We start from the raw sequence: 26,905 nt of genomic DNA on the forward strand, positions 1-26,905 counted from the left end.
GACACACTTAAAATTTTTATTTTACATATTATAACTCACCTGCTTGGGAAGCCGGAAGAGAGAATTTTTGTAAAATATATCTTTAGCCTGACTCCATGTTCCATCAATTATGATCATGACAGATGGATTAGCAGACATCACAGCCACTTCTTCCAAATTGGTTGCTTCAGCTCCAGGATACAAAATTAGAGTACTGGGACTTCTGCACACAGTTGCTAATTCAGGGTACCTTCAATGCACAGACGCACAAAATGAAAATAATTATTAAAAATTTTTCTGACAAATATATACTTCCACAGAATCACAGAATGGTCAGGGTTGGAAGGGACCTCTGGAGATCATCCAGTCCAACCCCCCTAACTGAGCAGGGTCACCTACAGCAGGTTGCACAGGACAGCATCCAGGTGGGTGTTGAATGTCTCCAGTGTGGGAGACTCCACAACCTCTCTGGGCAGCCTGTGCCAGTGCTCTGCCACCCTCAGAGTAAAGAAGTTCCTCCTCATGTTTAGATGGAACTTCCTATGTTCAAGTTTGTGCCCATTACCTCTTGTTCTATCACTGGCCACCACTGAAAAAAGACTGTTCCCATCCCCCTGGCACCCTCCCTTTAAGTATTTATCATCATTGGCAAGATCCCCCCCTCAGTCTTCTGGTTCTCTAGACTAAAAAGACCCAAGTCTTTAAAGGGTGCCTACAGTAGAGCTGGGGAGGGACTTTTTACTAGGGGAAATAGTGATAGGACAAGGGGGAATGGCTTTAAACTGGAAGAGGGCAGGTTCAGATTGAGCAGTAGGAAGAAGTTTTTCACTCTGAGGGTGGTAAGGCACTGGAACAGGTTGCCCAGAGAAGTTGTTGAGGCCCCATCCCTAGAGGTGTTCAAGGCCAGGCTGGACGTGGCCTTGGGCAACCTGGTCTAGTGGGAGGTGTCCCTGCCTATGGCAGGGAGGTTGGAGCTCGATGACCTTCAAGGTCCTTTCCAACCTCAACCGTTCTATGATTCTATGATTCTAAGTCCCTCAGTCTTTCCTCGTAAGAAAGGTGCTCCAATCCCCTAATCACCTTTGTAGCCCTTTGCTGGACCCCCTCCAGCAGTTCCCTGTCCTTCTTGAACTGGGGAACCCAGAACTGGACACAATACTCCAGATGCGGCCTCACCAGGGCAAAGTAGAGGGGGAGGATGACCTCCCTCGACCTGCTGGCCACACTCTTCTTGATGCACTCCAGGATGCCATTGGCCTTCTTGGCCACCATGGCACACTGCTGGCTCATGGTCATCCTGTTGTCCACCAGGACTCCCAGGTCCCTTTCCACACAGCTGGTCTCCAGGAAGTCTGCACCCAACCTGTACTGATGCGTGGGGTTATTCCTCCCCAGATACTGTACCCTACACTTGCCTTTGTTAAATTTCATTAGGTTTCTCCCTGCCCAACTCTCCAGCCTGTCCAGGTCACGCTGTATGGCAGCACAGCCTTCCGGTGTGTCAGCCACCCCTCCCAGTTCTGTGTCATCAGCAAACTTCCTGGTGGTACACTCTATCCCTTCATCCAGGTCATTGATGAATACACTGAACAGGACCAGACCAATATTCCAGATATTCCAAGTTACTAACTTGCACTCATCTTCTCCAAATTTTACTTAAGTTTCAAAAAAACTCTGTCGCTCAGCTACCACCTTCTCTTTCAAGCACCTCAAAAGCTGGTTCTCCCTCAGCTCCTAAGGGGGGAGGAGAAAGCTACCCACAAAAGTAATCAATGAAAGCTTGTTGAAGCAATAGATTGGGAACATTTTATGATGCTTTAATCATTAAGTTTCTAATGTCTATTTGAAACAAAGATGTTTTGAATCATTTACCAAAATTTAACATATGTATTCTAGAAAAATTTGTTCGAGCACCTGGCACAAAAACACTACAATCATCCTATTTTGCACCTTGTCTATATAAAGAACATAAGCAATCCATGGTCCACACCTACAGGACACTTTTGAAAAATTTTACCATCTCTACTTTTTTTTAATTACTACTTTTACAGTTAAGAGTCCTTCAACTTGTACATTCTCTTTTTCCTTCCTGTTGGCTTCTACACTTGGCAATGGTACCAGAGCAATCACTACTATCTATTACATGTTCACTTAATGCGCACAGAAATTCCTGAAGTTTTTGCAGGCCACCACTTTAAGTTTGTTTCTAAAAATCTATGACAGGCATTGTCATTTAAGTAGTATTGGAAGCCTCAAAAACCACCTAATCAAGTAGGCTGGTAAGGGAGAATCTGAGAAAGAGCTGGCCTTATAACAAAGACTGCATTACTTGTCTTGAATCAACTAAGATGATTAAGGGCTTGGAGCATCTGCCTTATGAGGAAAGGCTGAGAGAGATGGGACTCTTTAGCCTGGAGAAGAGAAGGCTGAGGGGAGACCTTATTATGGCGCACAAGTATCTAAAGGGTGGGTTGAAGGAGGATGGAGCCAGGCTCTTTCCAATGGTTCCAAGTGACAGGACAAGGGGTAATGGGCACAAGTTGGAACACAGGAAGTTCCGTTCAAATACACGGAAACACTTCTTTACGGTGAGGGTGACAGAGCACTGGCACAGGCTGCCCAGGGAGGTTGTGGAGTCCCCTTCTCTGGAGATTTTCAAGACCCGCCTGGATGCAGTCCTGAGTAATGTGCTCTGGGCACTCCTGCTTTGGCAGGGGAGTTGGACTAGATGATCTCTAGAGGTCCCTTCCAACTCTGAAAATTCTGTGATTCTGTAATTTCAGCAGTATCATCACGTAGTCTTCAGAACTGCCTCAGTCAGAAAGCAGGAGAAAATACAAAGCAAGGGCTGTGTAAAGCATGTGACAAAGAATAAGAGATTCATTCTGCATAGTACCTCAGAAGTTATAAAGAGTAGCTGATGTGGTAGGAGGACAAAAGCACTATGTAGCTGAAATAGCGTATAAGTATTTGTACTCTGGAGTGGAAAATGAAGCCAGTACAGCTTATCAGAGAAAACAGGGTGTTATCAGAACAAGGTTAACAATAGCCAGCACATATAACGGGCTCTTCATGCTACCTATCAAGAACCACTAGGTGGAAGAGTATGGTCACAGGCAGGATGCAGATTTGGATGTTCATACAGAGAAATTCTTAGTGCCACTGTGACCTCAGAGCTTTTAAGCCCCAGGAGCTGGGCACCTGCACCACTCCTCCAAAATCAAGGAAGAAGGGGAAAAAAAAAAAAAAAGAAAAAAAAAAGATTTAGGGAAGAAAGAAATGGTTAATAATGGGGGTTTAGTTGATGTATACTAGGTGTACTTCAAATCTATATATTCCATTATCACTCCCTGCAGATATAGATGAAAACACAATCCTATCGGTGCTAGGTTCAGGCAGAATAGCAGTGCCCGAGACATTGAGATCCTGAACTTAAGAACCATACGGGACCATATATGAAACATCTGAAATGAAAGAGGAACTGAATTCAGCGTACCAATAAGCCCAGAGCTAGGATTCCAATATTTGATCATCCTCGCCCCCCAGGCAAACAGTCCAGACTGATTCAACACTATGTGGTTCATTACTGTCAACATTATTTACTGAAAAAAAGAATCATGATCTTTCCTTCCAAAATGAACAGTAAAAGAAGTGCCAATAGAGACAGGAAATCTGAAAGATAAGTATGTGCCAAATAGAAGTACGTGGAAACTCCACCCACTATTTTTTTAAACCTTACTTACATTATGGTAATTTGGTATCAATTTAGTTTAACCAAGAATCATCCTACACAAAACCAAAAGCAAGGAAGTATCTCACTACAAACTACAAGGCACTCAAGGTTTAAATCTAGAAAATTGGTCATTATTTTCAGATGTTTGTCTTGAGAACCCAGTTTCTCAGAGACCAAAGCACCTTAGCTGTGGGATAGCAGAGCTTTCAAATCATTAACATCTCTTAGAGGATTAAAAAAAAAAATTCTTAAAACTATTCCAAACCCATAATGATTATGAAGCACTACAAGTTCATGTTATGAACACTACAACTGAAGTCTTAGTCTTTGAAATACAATTCAGTTGAAAACAATGGTTTTCAATGCATACTCATCAAAGAACTCCGGTCATTTCAGTTTTCACCAGTTTATGTGCAAAAGCAAAGGCAGGGGGGTGGTTCAAACAAATTTTGTAAATTTATCCCACAAATTTAACCTAGGGTTTGAGGGCTGATTATGCATATATTGCCATAAGAACTCTTTCCAAAATTGTAGGAGTTGCTGCTATATTCAAAGACTTCACTATCCACACACTTAATCCTAGAGTGACACTAAGCACATGCAGAGAGCTCTTTAGTACTCTTTCCTTTCATAGGAACAGGTGCTCAGAAATATATGCTGTACAATCCCTTCTAGGTTATGGTTCACACTGACAGTCACAGTCCATGCCAGTAGCTTTATTAAAACATGTCTTCCATTCATAAAACGCGCTTGTTCTTCCCTCCTTAGAACAGCACAAGAGGAATGAGCTAAACACAAACACTTAATGATTTGTTTAGAAAGGGATATAGTTTGTATAAAAAAATTTTGTTTGTATTTCTATACAGGTATATCCTGTTAATTCCACTACAGGTTTAGTATTTGCTGGGATCTAAGTGTTTGCTTCCTGTTAGTTTGTTGCTGATACACAGTGGAATCAGACTTTTTCTACTCACATACTACCACCATTACAAATTTCTCCCCCAAAAGAGTTTTTACATACATCCTTCAGCTGCATTTAATTAGGTCTGAGAAAGAAATGAAAAGTCTCAGTAAAAGACTGAATTTGTATCTGGTAAATAAAAATAAATCTGTTAACAAATTTATACAGCATTCAAAAGGCAAGTACATATCAACAATACCACTTTTCACAGCCAGTTAGCAAGAATATGCTTCTGACATGGTTGCTTTGGGTAAACACTGTAATACAGTGCATTTAATCACACACTACTGCTGAAACACTGCTATAGGGCAGGATTATCTCCGCAAGAGTCAGATGTTTTTAAAGGAAACTTATGCAAAACAATTATGAAAAATTAGCCATTTCACTATAATAGTGCGATAGAGCTGTTGCCCGCTGAGCTCTTCTGAAAACCTGATCCACAACCTATGGTACAACTTTTTTTTCCGTATAAGCTTTCACTTACACACTTAAGCTTACTACAGAATTTAAGTAAAAGGATGAGGAATTACATGTCATCTTCAAAAAGCTTTACTTCCAAAACTAAGTGCATATAATCCTGCTATAAAAACACATTCAAAGTTAATATTGATATTATTTTTAACACCAATAATTTATTCCATTGTTTAAGTACAAGAGTGATTTGAGACAAATAGTATAGCTTATTAAAAATATGGGAGACAATTTCATTAAGGCTTTATTCATGACAACTCATGAAATTATGAATCAAAAACTCAGTACCAGGTGAGTTGGAAGTCCAGACTGCCTTGTTTAGATTGACTAGACAGAAATTTCAGCCCACATATTAGATCACTGCACTGGGAGGTAGATAAGCAACTTCTTAGCAAGACAGGTCTCTGATCCGAAGTCCTTCAAACTGCTAAAAGCTGAGAAAGGAACTGGGTAAGTCTCACCAGGCTTGTACCCACTCTACCGTGAGTGGTGGGTTGGGGTTTTTTTGTTAATTTTAAATTTAAAAGACTTAAGAGTACCATGGGATAAAGGCCTTGAGGGAAGAGGGGCCCAAGAAAGCTGGCTATTATTCAAGGATCACCTACTCCACACTCAATAGCAATGCATCGCAAAAAAGAGGAAGTCGGCCAAAAATGCAAGAAGGCCTGCATGGATGAACAAGGAGCTGTTGGACAATCTCCAACAGAAAAAGGGAGCCTAGAGAGGGTGGAAACAAGGCCAGGTAGCCTGGGAGGTATACAGAGAAATTGTCCCAGCAGCCAGGGATCAGGTTACGCAAGCTAAAGCCCAGACAGGAGTAAAACTGGCCCGGGGTGTCAGGGGCAACAAAGAAAGCTTCTACAGGTATGTCGGTGACAAAAGGAAAACTAGGGAAAATGTGGGCCCTTCCCAGAAGGAAACAGGAGACCTGATCACTTGGGACATGGAAAAGTCTGAGGTACTTAACGACTTTTTTGCCTTGGTCTTCACCAGCAAGGGCTCTAGCCACATTGCCTGAGCAGAAGGCAAAGGCAGGGACCAGGAGAATGAGGAACAGCCCACTGTAGGAGAAGACCAGATTCAAGACCATCTGAAGAACCTGAAGGTGGATAAGTCCATGGGACCTGATAAGATTCATCCATGGGTCCTGAGGGAACTTGCAGACAAAGTTGCCAAGCCATCATATTTGCCAGCTATCATATTTGAGAAGTTGCGGCAGTCCAGTGAAGTTCCTCGCTGACTGGAAAAGGGGAAAAGTAACCCCCATTTTTAAAAAGGGAAAAAAGGATGACCTGGGGAACTACAGGCCAGTCAGTCTCACCTCCATGCCCAGCAAGATCATGGAGCAGATCCTCCTGGAAACTCTGCTAAGGCACATGGAAAATAAGGAGGTGACTGGTGACAGCCAACATGGCTTCACTAAGGGTAAATCATGCCTAACAATTTTGGTGGCCTTCTATGATGGCATTCTAGCGTTGGTGGATATGGGGAGAGCAACTGACATCATCTACCTGGACTTGTATAAAGCATTTGACGCTGTCCCACACAACATCCTTGTCTCTAAATTGGAGAGACATGGATTTGATGGACGGACCACTCGTTGGATAAGGAACCGGCTGGATGCTCACACTGAAAGAGTTGTGGTCAACAGCTCCATGTCCAAGTGGCAACCAGTGATGAGTGGTGTTCCTCAGGGGTTGGTACTGGGACCAGTGCTGTTTAACATCTTTGTTGGTGACATGGAGAGTAGGATTGAGTGCACCCTCAGCATGTTTACCAATGACACCAAGCTGTGTGGAGCGGTCGACATGCTGGAGGGAAGTGCTGCCATCCAGAGGGACCTGAACAGGCTTGAGAGGTGGGCTTGTGCAAACCTCGTGAAGTTCAACTAGGCCAAGTGCAAGGTCCTGCATGTGGGTCAGGGCAATTCCATGCACAAACACAGGCTGGGTGGAGAATGGATTGAGAGCAGCCCTGAGGAGAAGGACTTGGGGGTTTGGTTGATGAGAAGCTCAAGAGGAGCTGTCAATGTGTGCTCGCAGCCCCGAAAGCCAATCGCATCCTGGGCTACATAAAAGAAGCGTGGCCAGCAGGTCAAGGGAGGCAATTCTGCCCCTCTGTTCCCCTCTCATGAGACCCCACCTGAAGTACTGCATCCAGCACCAAGAAGTACATGAACATGTTGGACCAAGTCCATAGGAGGCCACAAAGCTGAACACAAAGCACCTCTCCTGTGTGGACAGGCTGAGAGAACTGGGGGTTTTCAGCCTGGAGAAGAGAAGGCTTTGGGGAAACCTTATTGCGGCCTTCCAACATGAGGATTAACTTCTTTACTTTGAGGGTAGCAGAGCACTGGAACAGGCTGCCCAGAGAGGTTGTGGAGTCTCCCACTCTGGAGACATTCAAAACCCTCTTGGGCCCCATCCTGTGCAACTTGCTGTAGGTGACCCTGCTCGGGCAGAGGGGTTGGACTAGATGATCTCCAGAGGTCCCTTCCAACCCTGACCATTCTGTGATTCTGTGTAATACCTAAAGGGGACCTACAGGAAAGATGGAGAGGGAGTCTTTATCAGGGAGTTTAGTGATAGGACAAGGGGCAATGATCTTAAACTAATAGAGGGTAGATTTAGAATGGATATTAGGAAGAAATTTACTCTGAGGGTGGTGAGACACTGGCACAGATTGCTCAGAGAAGTTGTGGATGCCCCGTCCCTGGAAGTGTTCAATGCCAGGCTGGATGGAGCTTTGAGCAACCTTGTCTAGCGGAAGGTGCCCCTGCCTGTGTGAGGGAGGTTGGAACTGGATGATCTTTAAGGTCCCTTCCAACTCTAACCATGATTTTCCTATGAACTTCTGTTCCTGGTGCTGCACCTGATCTATTTGTATATATTACTAACTTTGAGTTTTCATTAACAGTTTTTGGACTCTAGAAAATGCTGCATTATTTACCATTGCATTATTCCACTTTGATCCAGGTAACATTGTATTGCAATAATTAAAAATAAGATCAGTCTGAAGATAAACACTTTCTCTTTCTATAAATACATCAGTATAAAATTTCTTATCTGTTACCCATCTTTTCATCACTGACAACTAATGTAGAGCTCAAAAAGATAATGGGATTTAAAAGATCTGTTTTAAGGTGAAACTACGGTCTTGAACTCTGTAAGAGAAATACTTGCAGTACTTGCTTCTCATATAAACCACTGTTCAACCTTGATTTTGGTATGCAGCAGGCATTACAGGCCTGGACAATCCATTTATTCTTACAACAATCTCCGCTAAAACTATTGAGATCTTTCATTCGTGCCTGAATTGTATCCAACCACTTTGTCATAGCAGATTCATACATCTTCATGATCATACTTAAGACAAGTGGCAATTAATTTTTTCTGGGATGCATGCTCTTGAGATGTGTAATTTAAACACTATCTTATCTCATTATAATCCAGTTTTTATATCATAAACATTTCTATTACACATCTACATGCAGCTTCTTTCAAACTCTCTAAGCAGTTTTAATTCAACAGGAATCTATTAAACTTTACCAGTGCAAAAGGCAAGTGTTCAAATTTTAAAAATCCAACATTGCCATTTACCAGCAAACAGTACTAATATTATAGAACAGATGCTAATTTATTATCTGTGGAAAACGATCAGGTTAATGGGAACTTCTCAGCTTTTCTCATGATTTTTACTATTTCATCTTGGTCATAAGCAGGTGCCTTTGCCTCTCTTGGTATTCTTGCACTTGGAAGACTGTAGGAATATTCATCCCCTAATTCCCAGAAGGGAATAAAAATAAAGGCAACAACCCTCTATCATCTCCACACTCAGAAATAGCCCCTTAGGGTCAGGACTGAAGCATAAGAGATACTCAATAAGAGAAAAAACTATGTTTTCATATTAGATAATCTACTTTTTTGTGGATAATGACATGTAGGCTCTAATACAATCTGGATTTTTTTTCTTCCCTTTTAAACGGATCAATTGTATAAACAAATTATCTTCTCAAGTAATGAGAAATACTTTTAAGGTTTGGAAACCTGTAATTTTACAAATAAATACTTCACCATTTACTAGGGAAAACGGTCATAAATACAGCTTATTAAATAACCCTTTTTAATCTATGAAAATCTGTATATAAAATACTTCTTTAGCAAAACATCTGGTAAATTCCACAGTGAAAAGCCATCATTGCCCATACCTCTAGCATTAGCTTTTACAGCATAGACATGTAAATAAAATAAAGGTGAGTTTGTTTGTACTGGGACCATAGTACATGATACCAAGTTTCTTATTACTATCACAAGTGGAGTTGACCTGCAACATTTAATATATTAGAACAAAAAGAACTAATGGGCAATAATGGGTTGTTTTTATTGTGTCTTCTCTTATTCCAATTTCAGTTTACTTCTCCTTTCTCATGTACTGTGCTTAAATTAAAACAAAAAAAGAACACATGCTAGTAATAAAAGGAAAACTACTTCCTGTCTGTACTACTAGACTACTAACAGTTTTTTCTAGAAAAATGGTTTTCAACTGATCTCAACATTTAAAAACCTGACGCTGCTAACGAATATGCCAAGAGTCATATTTGTAACATGAGCAGATTAGTTTTGAAAATGAATGCAATCGCAGCCAACAGTACAGTCCCGTCAAGAAATTAAAAGCAGAGCCATTATCTTGGCAAGTTTTTGCTTTGTTAGTGTACCTCAATACTAATTCCCTCAAATATTTAATAACTTTCTCAATGAAAAGGGTTTATTACAAACCTCTCCCCCTGCCAAAAAAAAGAGTATTTAAAAAAAAATAACAAAAATCCAAACCCAACAGATTCTTATGCACTAAAACACACATCTTCACATTCTACTGAAGGAGACTTTTTCCCCTTTACACTGCATCCAGTAACCTCTTCCTACCTACTGCTCAAACAACTTACCAAAAAAATTTCATGGCTTATCTAGCATCATGGAAAAAAGTAAGAAAACCAACTTAGAGTTTTATTACAAAAAAAAATAATATTCTTTCTACAGAAGAGCATTAACAATCATTTGGTTAAGTTATACCCAGCTTTTTTAAGCAATTAACAGCAGAGAAACTTAGGCAGCAGTACTTAGTAATACCTAGAAGCCATAATCATAGGCTAAACCACTTCTCCTCTACATAACAAATACACCCAGGCTAGGTAGTCTAATCCTCTCTCAAGCAGCATGTAGGACTCATACAGAAAGGAAGCCAGAAAAACTGCAGTAATTCTAATAGACTTTTATAGATCTTATTACTGAGTCTTACGATGCCTTTTATGTAACACAAGCTAGTCACCCATTAACATCTCTAAACATCTTAAAACTTTTATTTCAATAAAAAGATTCCTCCCCCCCCCGCCAAGTCTGTAAAACTTCACTGAAAAATTTGTTTTCTGCATTGCAGAATATCTGTATCGCATTATACTTTCTTGATATAATTTAGGACGTTAACCGCATGTATTCTAAAAGCCAGTACTTCTTCAAAGTGCTTGTTTTGAAAAAAAGGGGCACAAAATTGAAATAGAAGCCAGGAAACTGATGAAGAATTCTTTAAGTGTCACCAACAGAGACAAACAATAATCTTCCACTCCTCATAGAAAAGAAAAAATTCTCCAAACATACCCTAAGCCCAAACAGAAGGCGGGGGGGAGGGAAAAGAATTTCTAAAGCTACAGTCCCAGAATAGTAGGAAAAAGTCATAGCATATTTAATTCTAGCTCAAGGTGTAACAAGAAAACAAAGCAGAGAATTGTACAGAGAAAAGACTTCATAACAAAAATTTTAAATACAGCAAAATTACCCAAGCAAGTTAGAAATGAAAGACCAGGAAATAAAGCACATATTTGAAATGGCAGCAGCAATTAGTATATTTAGAAATGCTGCATCCCTTTAAAATATATGACATCCACTACTGTTGGTCCAAAAAAGTTGCGAGTTTTGCTTCAAGAAAGTAATGCACCCGTTTCTTATCGGTAGCTTGGGCTAATGCAATTAATTGCACTATTAAAACGAAGTATTCACAACAAATGATTTCCTAGTGAAACAAAGGAAAAAAATTACTAGTGCCAGAAAACTTCTACTTTTTACTCAGTGTGAAGAAAGAAGAAAGTTCTGTGCAAATTTTGGCACTAGTTCACTAAACTGTTGCTGGAGATGAGCCCAGAGGCACCATCCTGCTAAGGCAAATCCAGACCACCTCATTATTCTCACACAGCACCTGCTGAACAGCAGCTGATGCTCACTACATTCACTTGCACAGTTCTTTCCCTGCACAAAGCAACAGTGTGCATTTGGAAAGAAGAAAAAAAAAAAAAAAGGAAGGAGCTGCAGGTGTCTTCCCTGTGGATACGCCCTGAAGGGAGCTGCAGCCAGTGGAGAGGACCCACGCTAAAGGAAAAAGAGAGAGGAACTGCTATAGACTGAGCACAAAGGTGAAAATTGCAATACTGAAAGAAAGGCTACCCAGAGAAAATGTTATCCTAATTATATTGAGGAATCTGGAATTTGATATGGTAAAGTACACTTTCAGATGTAAATGAGCACACGTTCGGTCAGTCAGCATTAATTTCACAACCAACAAAAGCTGTAACAGACTGATCTCTGGCTGCATCTACACATGGTTGATCGAGATACGGAGTAAAAAGGTGCAAATTTAGTTCAATAAACATAATACCACTGAAGCACATGAAAAAAAACTTACAAGAAAGTTACCTGAATAAAGAACCATATCCTGTAAATAGTTTTAAATTATTTGGGAAGTAGTAAGACTCGATCAGTTGCTATTTGATCCAGTAAGAATATTTTTATTTGTGAACAAGCACTAGAGAAGTGCCATACTCACAGTATGTAATTACCACAAACAGCTTTATAAAATTAACAGAAATAAATTGTTCAAAACTGGTTGATATAACAAATTTTCCCAAGTGCCTGAATTAATTTCTGATCTAAACTATTGAACTATAGCTGGCAACTATACTGTACAGAATGTATTGGAGATTTGTGTAGCTTGATTTCAGAGATATATGCAAATAAACTTGTAATTGCCTCCTCACTGTCCTAAGTAACAGGGTGATGGATGCAGAGATATTTGCATCTGTTTTCCTGATTCATTACCGTATATAATTTTATCAGAGTGCATAGAATTAGCAAACTACAGAAGTGTGAATATCTGCAAAGAGGGAAGGTTTGAGAATGAGATTACCTTTTCAGGAAAAAAAAAGGCAAAACCACTCCTCCCAAACTGTCACAAAGTATACAATGAAACTTAAAAGCAATAGTGACAAGGCTGTTTATATACCTATGATATCAAATTACAGTAATTCAAATTTTTGACATGGTGACAGATATTATCTCTGTTCGATATATGCTAGAAATTCTTGTTGAGCAGAACAAATGGTATTATTCAAAAACAATTGCCTGCAAAAAGTTTACTAGCAGCCTAACAAGAACATGAATCCCATAAGTTATATTTTATTGATTAATATGAGACTATATTTTTATTTCCCCTAATATTTCCATAGTGAATAGCAAAACTACTGCTCAAAGAATGTACTGCAATTGTTAGATAGGGTCCTATCAACAATGCTAGGAAAAGACATTAGTACACTTTTCCCTGCCCCCCAATTGCCTTTTTTTAAGTATCAACTCTTTACAAAGAGTATCTTAATAGACATCCTTCAAATGTAAATGCCTCTGTAACTGCACATTGAAAACCATACTGCACATTGTATGGCCAGCTATATAAACTACACCTTAAGTCTGTATTCAGGAAAGAATAATTACCTAGAAAATTGAGACAACAGATGCCCTAGCTACCCCTCTTTCTCCCCCTGCACTTTGTAATTTTTTAGTTGCCCTTGCTCAGTGTATCTTGTGTACCAACAATAAGATTTCATTTTTAGTGCAGGGCTTGAATTTTAGATCATATAAAACAAACTTGTTGTTGAATATATTTCACTGGGTGGCCTTTTGGATTTGATCTTTCTTTCAAGTGTGCCAGTATCTTGACCAAATGAGCATCTTGGTTCCCATTTATCACCTTAAACATTGCTTCTATGCAACCTTCATAATCCATGGGGAGTTCAGTAAACTTTCTTTCCTGGAGTACTCTCAGTGCAAACGTAACAAGAAACAGGCTCTGCCAAAAGGGGTTGCATACACTTAAACTTAATGCTGGCAATGTCCAAAGTCAGATCTAGACGGAAAGTGTAAGTCAGCCCTCTCTCACAGGGCATTTAACAAAAAGTTCAGTGAAATATTTCCGAAGTGTCATAGTTTGAATACCATTCATTTTTAAACAGTTCTCTTTAAAAGCACAAATTTAGCTGGTGGAGTAAAAGGAAGAAGAAAAGGACAGACATTCAGTGTTCCCATGCCAACATGATCATGAAATGGGAAATGGGTTCAAGTTATGTCAGACAAGGTTTAGATTAGATATTAGGAACAAATTTTTCACTGAAAGGGTTATTAAACATTGGAATAGGCTGCCCAGGGAGGTGATGGATTCACCATCCTTGGAGGTGTCTAAAAAAAGGGTAGATGTGGTTCTTAGGGACATGATTTAGAAATGGTTTTGTCAGGGTAGGTTAATGGTTGGACTGGATGATCTTAAAGGTCCCTTTCAACTTCAGCAATTCTATGATTCTATGATTCTATGACCAAACTAGATTTAGGCTATGTCTGTTCCTGTGATGTAATCACACACTAATGGGCTTAGAAAGCCTCAAACATGTGATATAGTAAAAATAATACTCTGTACCTTAGCATAAAAAATACCTAATTAATACTACAACTGCATATGCAAGTTGCATGCACAAATTCTAATGCATTAATTTGCATTATTCAAGCACTGAAGACCCTAACTTTTTGAGTCCAGACATCAGTTCACCGAGGAACTGTAAAACAAAACATAACAAAAGTATCTAGTCCCTATCAAGTATTTAAGAAACTAGATGTAAAATAGATCAAGTAAAGGAATAAGAAACCTATAATAAGAATAATGGGGAGCACAAGTCTCAAGTATTTTCAGTATATCGGGATCCTGACATGAATCTGCATGCACATATTCAAATTTACATTAAATTGAGTTTTTCAGACAGATAAAACAGAGACTAATTACCTCTACAAGTGTTTCCAGGACAATCAACCAAGCCTGAACAGCCACATGGAACAAATTCAACAATCAAAAAGAAACAGTCATCTTTGAGTAACAGGAGGTAAAAGTAGACATTTCAAGAGTGGGATGACAGGACACCAGGCAAAGAAAAGCTCAAAAAATGACATACTTATTTTCAGTATGACAAGAAGAAATATCATTCTGACTTGTCAAACAATCAGGACAAAGCAGTTCAATAGGCTGAGAAAACAATTGTTCAACAAGATTTCAGATGGACCTCCATGGGAAAAGACTGTTACGTTTATCAAGGCCAAAGAAAAGCACGCTATAACATCTGAAACAGATGAAAGCCAAGACAAGAATTGTAAGCTTAATCTTAATAGTCACCAGAATACATCAAAGAATTAGGATGTTTCTTTCTATTCCAAAAGAACATAGATTTGCAAGTTTTTACCATTTGCAAAAGGTATGACCACATGTCTGTATATAATCAGTACAAATCAAATGCAGAGAAAAGAAGTAGGCCTCTATGAAACCGATACACAAAACTGAACCAGAGAACAGCATTCTGAAGCCAAAATGATAGAGGGACAGAAACTAAATAGTACAAGAATATCAAAACGTAGAAGATATGCCAAGATTAAAACAAAGTTTTGAAAGATGGGTAATAGAGGAGATGAGACTCTGGGCCAAGAGAAATCAGAAGATAAAGTGTCACTAGCTGAAATACTCAAGCTACAAGAAAGGAAGGGATGAGAAAAATATCTTCTTTTGCCAGTGCAGAGCAGAAGGAAAACCAACAAGGCAAGAACAGACCCCACAGTACTGCATTCTGTCAATATTATCCTAGAAAAATCATCAGTACTGAGGAAAGACAGCAAAAGAGTTGCAGGAAGATCTGCAAGTTTCAAGAAATTAAGTCTTGATGGTGGCAATGTAGGTTGCAAAATACACTGGATTAACTTAGATGGAAATTTAGAATTGCTTAGCCACAAAGATAGCGGAACCGAAGAAGGAGAGAATAAGGTGAGCGCAGAAAGTAAGTCCTGTCATGGAAAGGAATGTCAGTAGTACCAATGGAGAACAGGAAGCAGCTTTGGGGCTGATAATCTCAGCAATGAACAGTGATAAACTGGAAAACACCAGACGACTCAGAACAAGCAGAAAGAGGAAGCTGCCGGAAATTACTGAGAGGAACGTGGAAGTATTTAGAAATCTAAAAGAACATTATGTTTGAAGAACTATATATGCCTTTGATAAGCAGAAGCACTGAACCAGAGACAGTGATTCAATATAGATTTTGATCAAGAACTATGAAGCAGAAGTTATCCTAATGTCCTGGTTTGAGGTAAAACAGAACCAATTTTGTTCAGTAACTTCGCTTCTTAGCTGGGCCTCTTCTAACTACTGAAATTAACTGCATGTTGTGCAGACAGTGTTCACTCTCTCAGAGTGATAAGGCCAATTGTTTATAGCTGATGCCCAGGCATGGTATGCAGAGAGGCTCCTGCTTACACTTATTGCTATAACCCCCAAGGCCGACCAACTTTGTTATTTGCCCCGTTGGAGGGTCGGAAGTGGAAAAGCATAGTGGGGTCCCACCTGCAGGGAGGAGCGGACAGGACAGGTGACCCAAAACTCACCAACAGGGTATTCCATCCCATCTGCCTCATGTTCAGTATAAAAGCTGAGGGATCAAAGGGTCACGGGCTCTTCCTTCAATGGCCAACGTCTGAGGAGGACTCTGTTCATCTGCTTGTGATCCCGATCCTGAATCCAGATCCGGAATCCAGTTCCCGTCCATCACTGAGTCCAGCCTGGGACTGCCCCAGTGCCAGCCGCTGACGTGATTGTCATCTCGGGAGCTTGATAAGGTTTTGTATATTTTTCATTATTTCTTTTTATTTTATTATTAATATTTCATTAAAGTAGTTTAGTTCCTTCTAAACTCATAAGTCTCTTTTTCCTCCTCTGCCTCTCTCTTTGAAGAGGTGTAGAGGGGAGCATCTGTCAGTCCCATCTGGGGTCCCTCGGGTCCCCAGTAGTGGATTTTGGCCTAAACCGCGACACCTAACTAGTGCTAGAGAATTTCAGATACCATCAACTAAGACTGGCATAGAAATCTTAAGTCAAACGTGAAGGGCTTGGATAGGTGGTAGCTAATGAAAACAATTAGGGATTTTTAAAATAATCGGATGAAATAATACTACAAGATGGAAAAAATTAGGAAATGCTATCTGGATTTGTGCTGCTAGAAGACTTGGAAAAGAATAGAAAAACAGACAAAAGACATCTGTATTTTCTAACATGAACATACCAAAGAAGGCAGGGGAAAATGGAAAGGAAATTATGGATAAGTTACAGACATGGGAATGCTGACAAGGAACATTATGAATGGCATGAGTTGTCAGTACAAAGAAATACTATTAAAAAAAGAAGACATAAAGCAAACAGCAACTACAGTCATGAGAAGAGCAGTGGTTTTAACCGAGACAGGAACAAAATAAAATGGATACAAGGGTAAAAAAATGCATACAAACATTTTAATGACCTTCATTAGGAACACTAAAAAGTTACACACATTACAATTATTACAAACTGTTAAAAATTATTTTTTTTCATGAATACAGGATAAAAATATTCTGAGATATCAATATAAACTTTTGCATACTCCTTTCTAGAACATTCAAAAATCTAAGGTACAGGCTGTTAGAAGAGTCTTTAGTCAAATTTACTGGTAAAACATATTTTGTAAAAGTTATAATTATTCTATATACTCCTGTTTTGCAGTAACAACACCACAAAAACAACAGCCTTGTAACAGAAATGAATAGAAATATCTGAAATTACTGCCAATTTAGAAATTAACCAGAGTCCCACTACACCCTTTTGGTAGGTCTGGCTATTCGTTATCAGTTTTTTAGTGTCTGCAAGATGATATGTGGTCACTTCACAAAGTCAGAAGTGAAAACTCCAGTTACCATGGAATTGGCCTTACCCCGTGCAAGTACAGAAGCTTGCTTTGCATAAAAATTTTGAAAATTTCAGTACCAGTGATTTGAGTCCTCTGCTTGCATAGGCTGTCCTTCTAGACGATGTCTAAAAGGCACCTATATTTAACAGGCTCACCATCTATACTAACAAGGTATGTCAGATTCACAAAGAATTATTTTACACTTTTACATAAAATTCAGGCTGCAATCTGGTAGTGATGCTAACCTCACCCACCCACCCCCCTGCCTGCCATACTACTATGATACTCAGTTCATTGTAAATCTATAAAAAGAATTGAACGGAAAATATTAACAATTCACAAAAGTGCTATTTTTACAAACACCACTGTTCAGTAAGTATTCCTGCCAGACTGTTCACTTTTAGCTTGATCATTTTAGCACATCAAAGATTAACCCTAATATCTGATAATAATGTAACCAATAAAAAAGTCAGAAGTTGAAGTTTTTGAGTACTTGGGGAAAAACAGAACTCATCTTTTAATTCAGAAATGCCATCTGATGAGTCAAGTCACCATGCAAACATTATGTAGTTTCAGTAGAATTAAAATGCCAGATTGCAAGAAGAATGGACAAGACTGGGAAAACTTAGAAATTACCACTTAAAAACAATTGGATTAATCACTTCTCATCTCTACCATTACTGTGTCAATTATATGTTGAAGATCGCAACTTCAAAAAGGTTTGACTAGCTGTTTACTTCTGGAAAGACTTCTGAAAGTTGGTTCTTTAGCTTTTCTGCAAGATAAGTCAATCAAGAATAAGGTAAATCTAATCTACATAAATTGTGTATCATTTTTCTACCACAAGAAAAGGTGACCCACCTTTTGTGGAAGTGGGCAGAGGAAATGCTAAAAAGATGTGCTTTATGTTTACTCTTTCACCTAAGCTTAAGTTAAAAGAATAAATAAGTCCTGATTTTCAGTCTTACTGTCATAAACATCAGAGGCCTAAATGTTAAGCTTTCAAGTCATTCCAGTTACTCTCTAATACCAAATTCTATGTGGAGCTCCTTATGAAATCCCTCTGTGCTCCTCGTTAGTTGTGGATGCTGATTACAAAGCATAGGAAAAATGTAATTTTGTAGTGCTAGGATAAATGAGGAACAATAACCTACTAACACTTGGGTAACAAACCTGCCTTCCCTTTCAAGAGAATGGCACTGAAGACTGAAAGAGCTACCCAGATCAGACGGGATGTTTGTTCTCACCTCAAAGCAGACATCTTCCAACAGCTACAGATTAACAACTATTAGTTTGCTGGTTGGTATGCCATTGCTAAAGAAAGCTGTAGTATTAGAGACTTTAAAAAACAAAACAAAACAAAACAAAACAAAACGCAAAACAGCTGCTGTATTTGCCTTAATTTTCACTCAAATCCATAATGACAATTATTTATACTCCAAAAGGCTACCTTGAAGTGTCCAAAGTTTTCAGAGCTGTTGCCAAGAGCTGCTGAATCCTGTGATAACACAAATACACCCACTACCATTCTATACTGATAATTTGCAAATGTATGGGCAGCCATCAAGGACATCACTTTTGAGGTCTGATGCATTGTAAGGCTTCTGTATGTACGCAGACAAAGAACATGTGCACCATATTACTCCTCCATCTGCGGGCACTGTTCACATGCAAGCTCAGTGCAAGCACAGATTTAGAGTTATTCTGTTTCTATTCCCTTCCAAACCATTCACTTCTGGTGGAAGCTGCAAAGGACATAAATAATATCACCACACAACTTCAAAAAAAGAAATGGTATGGCCTTAATGTGCTTCAAAACAATGATACTTATTAAATGTATCAACAAGCATTCTTTTAACAATTTTTTTCTTCAAAGTAACAAAGGCAGAAGTCTTCCTCTCTCATGGGGCAAGGTTGATTAAGTTGCTGGTACAGCAGCTACCAAATTGCTTACAGACAGCATGGCTTTTAAGAAAAGCAGAAAAAAAACAAGCCCTTGTTTAGTTTAATATGCCATAAAACATGAGCTGAACAACTGCAATTTATGAGGCTTTAAAAGTCCCATTAGCAGAGATTCTCACCCTAAGAGGAGGGCAGAGACCAGTACAGCCCTCCCCATCCACAGTAACACTGGTATGTTTCCACCCCTGCCTGCGGATGCCTGTTCCTAGAACATACCACAACAGGGAAGGAACTTAAGTCAGTCCAGATGACTAATGTGAGCTCTCTGAACCCATCTACCCAGTTTATGGCCTGAAATGATGCTAGAAGTCCCAAATAACGCTGATATGATCCTCTAACTAGCTACTAAAGTACCAAGTGCTAGTTACAAGTAAGGAATATGAATTAAAGCATTGGCAGGATGCATATATAGCTAGGAAAAAAAAAAAAAAAAAAAAAAATCAACAAAACAACAAACTGTGTAGAAATAACACTTTGCAAAACTGGAAAGTAACTTTTCTCCCCTTCTCATCCTTCATCCTCCCAGGAAGGCGGGAATGAACTCCATGACTCAGTGCTCCTGATTTCTGCAGTCTCACTTAAATCTACAGTACAGTAGGCATACTGTAGGTACTTAGAGTGGAAATAAGACTACTGCTACCTAATTACTTTCAGCCCTGCATCCATGTAAGTCAGATCACCAAAATTCATATTAACCTAAGGGAAACTTTCATTTCTTTCACTTCCTCCAGTATGTTTTATGGCAAAAAAACCCTCATAGGAACTAGGTAATTATGAATCTATTTAAGCTATTTTGAGGCTGAGATGTTCCACAACTGGTTTTGACCTAAAGAGGATCCTTTAGGTTAGAGAAATATCTCTGGATTCAATCTTGAAGAAGGATTAATAGTGTAATCATCACTTCTAAAAAAATTCTAAGGAGATTTACTAGAAGCAGACTGTATTGACAGTGTTCTACCCTGTGCACATCAGTATGAAAAGTTGCTTCATTTTCAGGTTTAACAGGAAGACAGTACAATTTCCCTGTAGCCTGGAGCTTCTTACATAATTATTATAGTTATTATCATAGATGACTAATAGAAAAGCAATGTATTTCTAATGTGCTTTAGTTACTATACAGGCAGCACAAAGGTGTGGGAGCACCATCCTGAATCACCTTCTGACATTTTTGTTCACTGAACACTACAAAAAGTTTTCTCTGAAGATTAAACTCCATTTTAGAATTAATTTTCTTCATCAGTATTCATGATTTTTATTTGCTTTTATTGAAGATGTATGTAATAAAGTTTCATTGGCATTTGCACCAAGAACTGGTTTCTAAGACTTAGCTTCATCTAATGAAGATTAAAGATATTATGTGGGAGGCCAATATTGTCCACGGTCTCAGAATAATAAAAAAAAAGAATTAAAAAAACCCTGAAAGCTATGCTTTCTTATAATTAATTTTAAGAGAAAGAGGAAGGGATTTGAAAAAATATATTCTCTAAGAGTTTTTCACCACTGGACTCCCTTCTCAAGTACAATCTTCCACACTCAAGTAGAAACTATTACTTATATTTCAGTAATGCCAAATGGTTTGTCAGACAAAAGAAATATGAAAAGAACCATGGAGAATAGTACAAAAAACCTAGCACCAGGTAAGAACAAAAAGCTAAGAACTGCAGAGTAACCACCTGAACTTTCCAAGAGCACAAAATTGAGACAGTAAAAGTTATAACCTAGCGGAAGACATATCAAGTGTTTCTGGCCATTATACATAATTTATCGTTGCTGGAAATCAAAAGCTTACATCAAAAGTGAATGCGCACATTTGAAATAAAAATCAAGAACACTGTTGGCTATTAATAAAGACACTGAAAAAAAACATCTCCATAATTTACAGATGACCAGAAAATGCATAGGCAATCCCACTCACCTGTCTTCACTAAAACGTCGACCAACCAAAATTTTACATTTGTCTGGAGGGAGACAAGCTGCTAGCAAAGGTACCGTCCTTAACACTCGACTTTCCTGTAAAAAAGAAAAGTTACTTTTGAATAAAATCAAGAAAGCCTCCTACGAATTGTGTTTCCATTTACTTTCAAGTTCTTTTGACAAAGTCCCTTGGCAGGCAGTCCTGAAGGGCAAAGGAGTCCGGGAAGCCTGGATGTTTTTCAAGAAGGAAGTCTTAAAGGCACAGGAGCATGCTGTCCCCATGTACCAAAAGACAAGCCATCAGGGAAAAAGACCAGCCTGGCTGAACAGGGAGCTAGGGTTGCAACTTAGGGAGAAAAAGAGGATTTATGGCCTTTGGAAGGAAAGGCAGGCCACTCACGAGGACTACAAGGAGGTAGTGAGGCTACGTAGGGAAAAATTTAGGAGGGCCAAAGCCCAGCTAGAACTAAACCTGGCTTCTGTTGTCAAGGACAACAAAAAAAGTTTCTATAAATATATTAGCAATAAAAAGAGGACTAAGGATAACCTCTGTCCTCTAGTAGACGGGGCCGGTAACATAGTGACCAAGGATGAGCAAAAGGCTGAGGTACTTAATGCTGTCTTTGCCTCAGTCTTCAGCAGTAGGACCAGTTGTTCCCTGAGTATCCAGACCCCTGAGCTAGAAGACAGGGATGGGGAGCAGAATGAAGCCCCTGTAATTCAAGGGGAAATGGTGAGGGACCTGCTTCAGCACCTGGAGGTACATAAATCTATGGAGCCAGATGGGATCCACCCAAAGGTACTGAAGGAGCTGGCGGAAGTGCTCACCAGGCCACTTTGCATCATCTATGAAGAGTCCTGGATAACCGGGGCGGTCCCACCTGACTGGAGGTTGGCAAATGTAACACCCATCCACAAGAAGGGCCGGAAGGAGGATCCAGGGAACTACAGGCCAGTCAGTCTGACATCGGTGCCTGGGAAGGTCATGGAACAGATCATCCTCAGTGCCATTACACGGCACATGCAGGAGAACAGGGTGATCAGGCCCAGTCAGCATGAGTTTGTGAAAGGCAGGTCATGCCTTACAAACCTGATCTCCTTCTATGACAAGGTGAACAGCTTAGTGGATGAGGGAAAAGCTGGGGATGTTATCCACTTGGATTTTAGCAAAGTTTTTTACACCATTTCCCACAGCATTCTCCTAGAGAAACTGGCTGCTCATGGCCTGGACAGGTGTACTCTTTGCTGGGCAAAAAACTGGCTGGATGGCTGTGCCCAGAGAGTGGTGGTGAACGGAGTTAAATCCAGTTGGTGTCCAGTCATGAGTGGTGTTCACCAGGGCTTGGTGCTGGGGACTGTTCTCTTTAATATCTTTATCAATGATCTGGATGAGGGGATCGAATGCACCCTCAGTAAGTTCACAGAGGACACTAAGCTAGGTGGGTGTGTGGATCTGCTTGAGGGTAGGATCTCTCTACAGAGGGATCTGGACAGACTGGACCAATGGGCGAAGGCCAATGGTATGAGGTTCAAGAAGGCCAAGTGCCGGGTCCTGCACTTGGGTCACAACAACCCCATGCAGCGCCACAGGATTGGGGTGGAGGGGCTGGAAAGCTGCCCGGAAGAAAAGGAACTGGGGGTGTTGGTGGACGGCCAGCTGAATATGAGCCCAGGTGTGGCCAGGTGGCCAAGAAGGCCAACGGCATCCTGGCCTGTATCAGGAATAGTGTGGCCAGCAGGACTAGGGAAGTGATCATCCCCCTGTACTCAGCACTGGTGAGGCCCCACCTCAAGTACTGTGCTCAGTTTTGGGCCCCTCACTACAAGAAGGACATTGAGGTGTTGAAGCGTGTCCAGAGAAGGGCTACAAAGCTGGTGAGGGGTCTGGAGGACAAGTCTGATGAGGAACGACTGAGGGAACTGGGGTTGTTTAGCCTCGAGAAGAGGAGGCTGTGGGGAGACCTTATCACTCTCTACAACTACCTGAAAGGAGGTTGTAGAGAGGTGGGGGCTGACCTCTTCTCCCTGGTGACAAGTGACAGGACAAAAGGAAATGGATTCAAGTTTTGTCAGGGAAGGTTTAGTTTGGATATTAGGAAACATTTTTTCACTGAAAGGGTTATTAAACATTGGAATAGGCTGCCCAGGAAGGTGGTGGATTTGCCATCCCTGGAGGTGTTTAAAAAAAGGGTAGATGTGGTACTTAGGGACATGGTTTAGAAATGGTTTTGTCAGGGTAGGCTAATCGTTGGACTTGATGATCTTAAAGGTCCTTTCCAACCTCAGCAATTCTATGATTTTATGACTGCAGACACAGAAAAGATCTTACCAGATAACAGGAAAAAAAAAGATCTACAAGAAAAAATACCTTTTTTTGAGCATTCTGATCATATTGTTTTGATTGACAATATTAAACTTAGTCTTAACTAACGTATGATCATCAGCATAAATCTGAACTAGGCTTTCAGTATCAAAAACAACAATAAAACTTCACAGAATAATAAACAGTAGGCAAAACCCAGCATTAGCTGGGCAGCTAATGTTTCTATAATGGAAAATGAGGGAAGGGCTTGATTTCCACAAACAGGTGCTAAAAATAAAAGGACTGGGTGTATCAGAACACACAGTGTGAAATACAAACATCTCCACTCTGCTGTGAGAGTAACCAGGACAACAGTACCAACACTGCCATGAGTACTCCATCTCGTGCCATTCAGGCTGTGTTGACCAGGTATCTGCCTACATCTTTGTGCCACAGATGAGGAAGGTGACTGCCATGCCTGGGTGGGGAGAAGGGGCTCTTCAGATCTCAAAGAGCATTAAAGAGAGCTGGGCTAGAACAAGGCTTCAGAAAGTGGAGGACGGGGGAAGCACAGCCAGCTGAAGCAAATCATCTACTTATCAAACACAGCAATTTGTTTCTATCCTTTATTTAACACAGCTGGGAGCACACTCATTTTTGTCTAGACAAGAATTATTGAAACTGAACTTGAATATATACAATGCCAATTTTTGTTTTCCCATCAAGAAGAGGGAACATAGGTTTATCTTGCATTTAATGAACACAGAAAGCCAACACCAGAACCTGAATGAAAGTTTCAGTTTATTTATTTATCACAAAAGGCACAAAGGTTATTAGCTGAATCTAGCAGAAGGCAAAACACTAGAAGTCAGGTGAGGATTATGAAAGCCCTAAACCCAGTGAGAAATTAGTTCTTACAATATTCTCAACCTGAATGTCTCATGATTCAGACAATGAAAATCCAAAGATCAGTCCCTAAACCACAGGATTAATTAATGAAAACCCGGGGGGGGGGGGGGGGGGGGGGGTCCGTCTTTTGATTTATAAGCTGCATATCAACAATGCAGTATTTGTGAACATGTAATGCCTTGATTAGCTCTCTCTGGGTATCTCCACAAGTATCAATGTGTAGCTGCCTACAGCTCTCACACTGCCTTGCTACCAAATTGCTGTTAAATTAGTTCTGTGAAGACTTTTATCACTGTTACCTAAAATCTTTATTAATTTGGCTTTTTCTGATCCATATCTACTGATCTACATATGGAGCTAAAGGAATAAGTTATCCTGCTACATCGCCCACCACTTTGCAAGGCAGCAGCAGCATGATGTCTCTCCTAGGGATAGATGAAGATGAAAGTACCTGAGGAGTGAAGTGCTATCAAGGGGAGGGAGAAATATCATTCAAACTGCTATTGATTTCTTCTATCTCAGCAAAGCGGAATAAGCCATCAATGGTGGTACAGTATTATTGGTCTTTATTTCATCCTAATTAAATAACACTCCAATTCACTAGTCAGAAGACTTTCTTCTTCATAAGAATGTAAGAAGTGGCAATAAAGGAACTGGAAGAAAATCAATTATTTGTCTCTGATAAGCAAAAACCAAAAGAGCTATCATCAGTCAAGGGAAAGCCATTCAACTGTTCCCTCCAATGCCGTATCATTACTCTAGAATTACCTTTCATATCAAATAAATACATTCTCTTACCAACAGGAAAAATGGAATTTTCTAATCTAAAAACCAATTCATGTTTACAGGAAGATATAACATAAAATTAAAAACTGAAAGCAATTGTTTGAGAACAGGAGCTTAAGAACAGCTAAATCAAACTAACATCAAAAATAGGTTTCATTTGTTTATAATTTTCTTCATTAAAACCCACTTGTATTTAACTAGACTACATACAACCTATTTGTTAACGTATCGGCTATTGTCTATTTGCTAGTTTGAAAGTGAGCAGTTACGCTCTCCTTTTTTCTTCTCAGTGTTCTAATAGTCATTTGCAACTCTTTGTTTATTCATTATTTGGTCACTGAAGTTCTTGAATAGAAATAGGATTGGAGGATTTATATGGTGAGGTGGCTTTAGTTGCCTTCCAGGTGCCCACCAAGTCGCTCTCTATCACTCCCCCTCCACAGCAGGACAGGGAGGAGAAAATAAGATGAAAATGAACTCGTGGGTCGAGATAAAGGCAGTTTAACAAAGAAAAGCAAAGGCTGTGTGTGGAAGCAAGGGAAAACAAAAAGATTTTACTCTCTACTTCCCACCAGTAGGCGATGTTCAGCCACTTCCTGGGAAGTAGGGCCTTAGCAAGTGTAGCAGTTACTCAGCAAGATAGACGCCTTAATAACAAATGCTGCCCCCTACTCCCCAGCTTTTATTGCATCATATGGTACGGAATATCCCTTTGGTTAGTTTGGGTCAGCTGTCCTGGCTATGTCCCCTCCCAATCTCTTGCCCACCCCTAGGCTTACTGGCCTTTGGAGGGGGTGTGGAAGGACAGTCCTGATGCTGCGTGAGCACTGCTCAGCAGTAGCTCAAACACTGGTGTGTTATTAACATCGTTCTAGCCACAAATACAAAGCACAGCACTATGAGGGATGCTGTGTCGAAAGTGAACTCCATTCCAGCCAGATCCAATACAACCTAACTTCACATTCGTTTGGTTTTTTTCTTTTCTGGGAATTAGTGGTACAGCATTGCCCATCTATAATGCACAGGACAGTTGTAACTAATAAAAATATTTATTAAAGTCAGCAGATATACATTTCCTCCTTTTTTGTTTATGAATTGTTAGGACAATTAAAAATTTTGCCCTTATATTTGATTCTTACTGTTCAATAAGGAATACTATACAGAAGACATATTGAGCAAGTCAAAGCTAATTACTGGCATTAGATCAATATATAAATTCATTAAATCCACACAATCTAAGTTTTCTTCTCAGTCGCTTAACATTGAAAATTCTTACACTTATAAAGTAAAGAAGGCAGGGAAGCAGAACAACCTAAACAGATACCTTCTGCTATGCTTTAAGGTTTCTGTCCTGAGTTATACCTGTCACTCAGGTTTTGAAAAGCACATAATGGCCTACACTCTGTTGGAGATCTCTCCAAGGATGGTAAAAGGCAAAAGTAAGACAAATGTGTACAGGGGTTTGTATACCTAGCGATGCCACTGACTCAACATAAGACTCATAACAGTAGGCGTGAGAAGGGAAAAAAGAAAAAATACTTTATTTACTTTTGTATATTTTTATCTACATGCAAAAAGAAAAATAAATTAGGCTAGGTAAATAACTCCACCTTTCCACTAGTCCCGGTGCCAGGTTTGAGATGCTGGGTTTCTATATACTTAATTTTTAAATTACTCTTATTATGAACAATGGTACACTAACATTATTCAGAAAACAAGTATTTACCCCTTGACATTGAATGCTGAATTCTCCTTTAATTCCTTCACGAA

At 39.7% G+C, this 26,905-nt stretch overlaps 1 protein-coding gene across 1 annotated transcript in view; it reads right to left on the reverse strand.

Moving 5' to 3' along the window:
• The window catches only part of DTWD2 (DTW domain containing 2), a 95,453-nt gene that overhangs the window by 37,696 nt on the left and 30,852 nt on the right, over nucleotides 1–26,905 (reverse strand). The window contains exons 3-4 of the mRNA XM_082497940.1: nucleotides 21,140–21,234; nucleotides 40–229 (exon numbers count right to left, since the gene is read on the reverse strand). Coding sequence (XP_082354066.1) covers nucleotides 40–229; nucleotides 21,140–21,234 — 285 coding nt within the window. The remainder of the gene's footprint in view (nucleotides 1–39; nucleotides 230–21,139; nucleotides 21,235–26,905) is intronic.

Source organism: Vanellus vanellus, assembly GCF_965231255.1.
Source record: "Vanellus vanellus genome assembly, chromosome: Z".
Lineage (NCBI taxonomy): Eukaryota > Metazoa > Chordata > Aves > Charadriiformes > Charadriidae > Vanellus > Vanellus vanellus.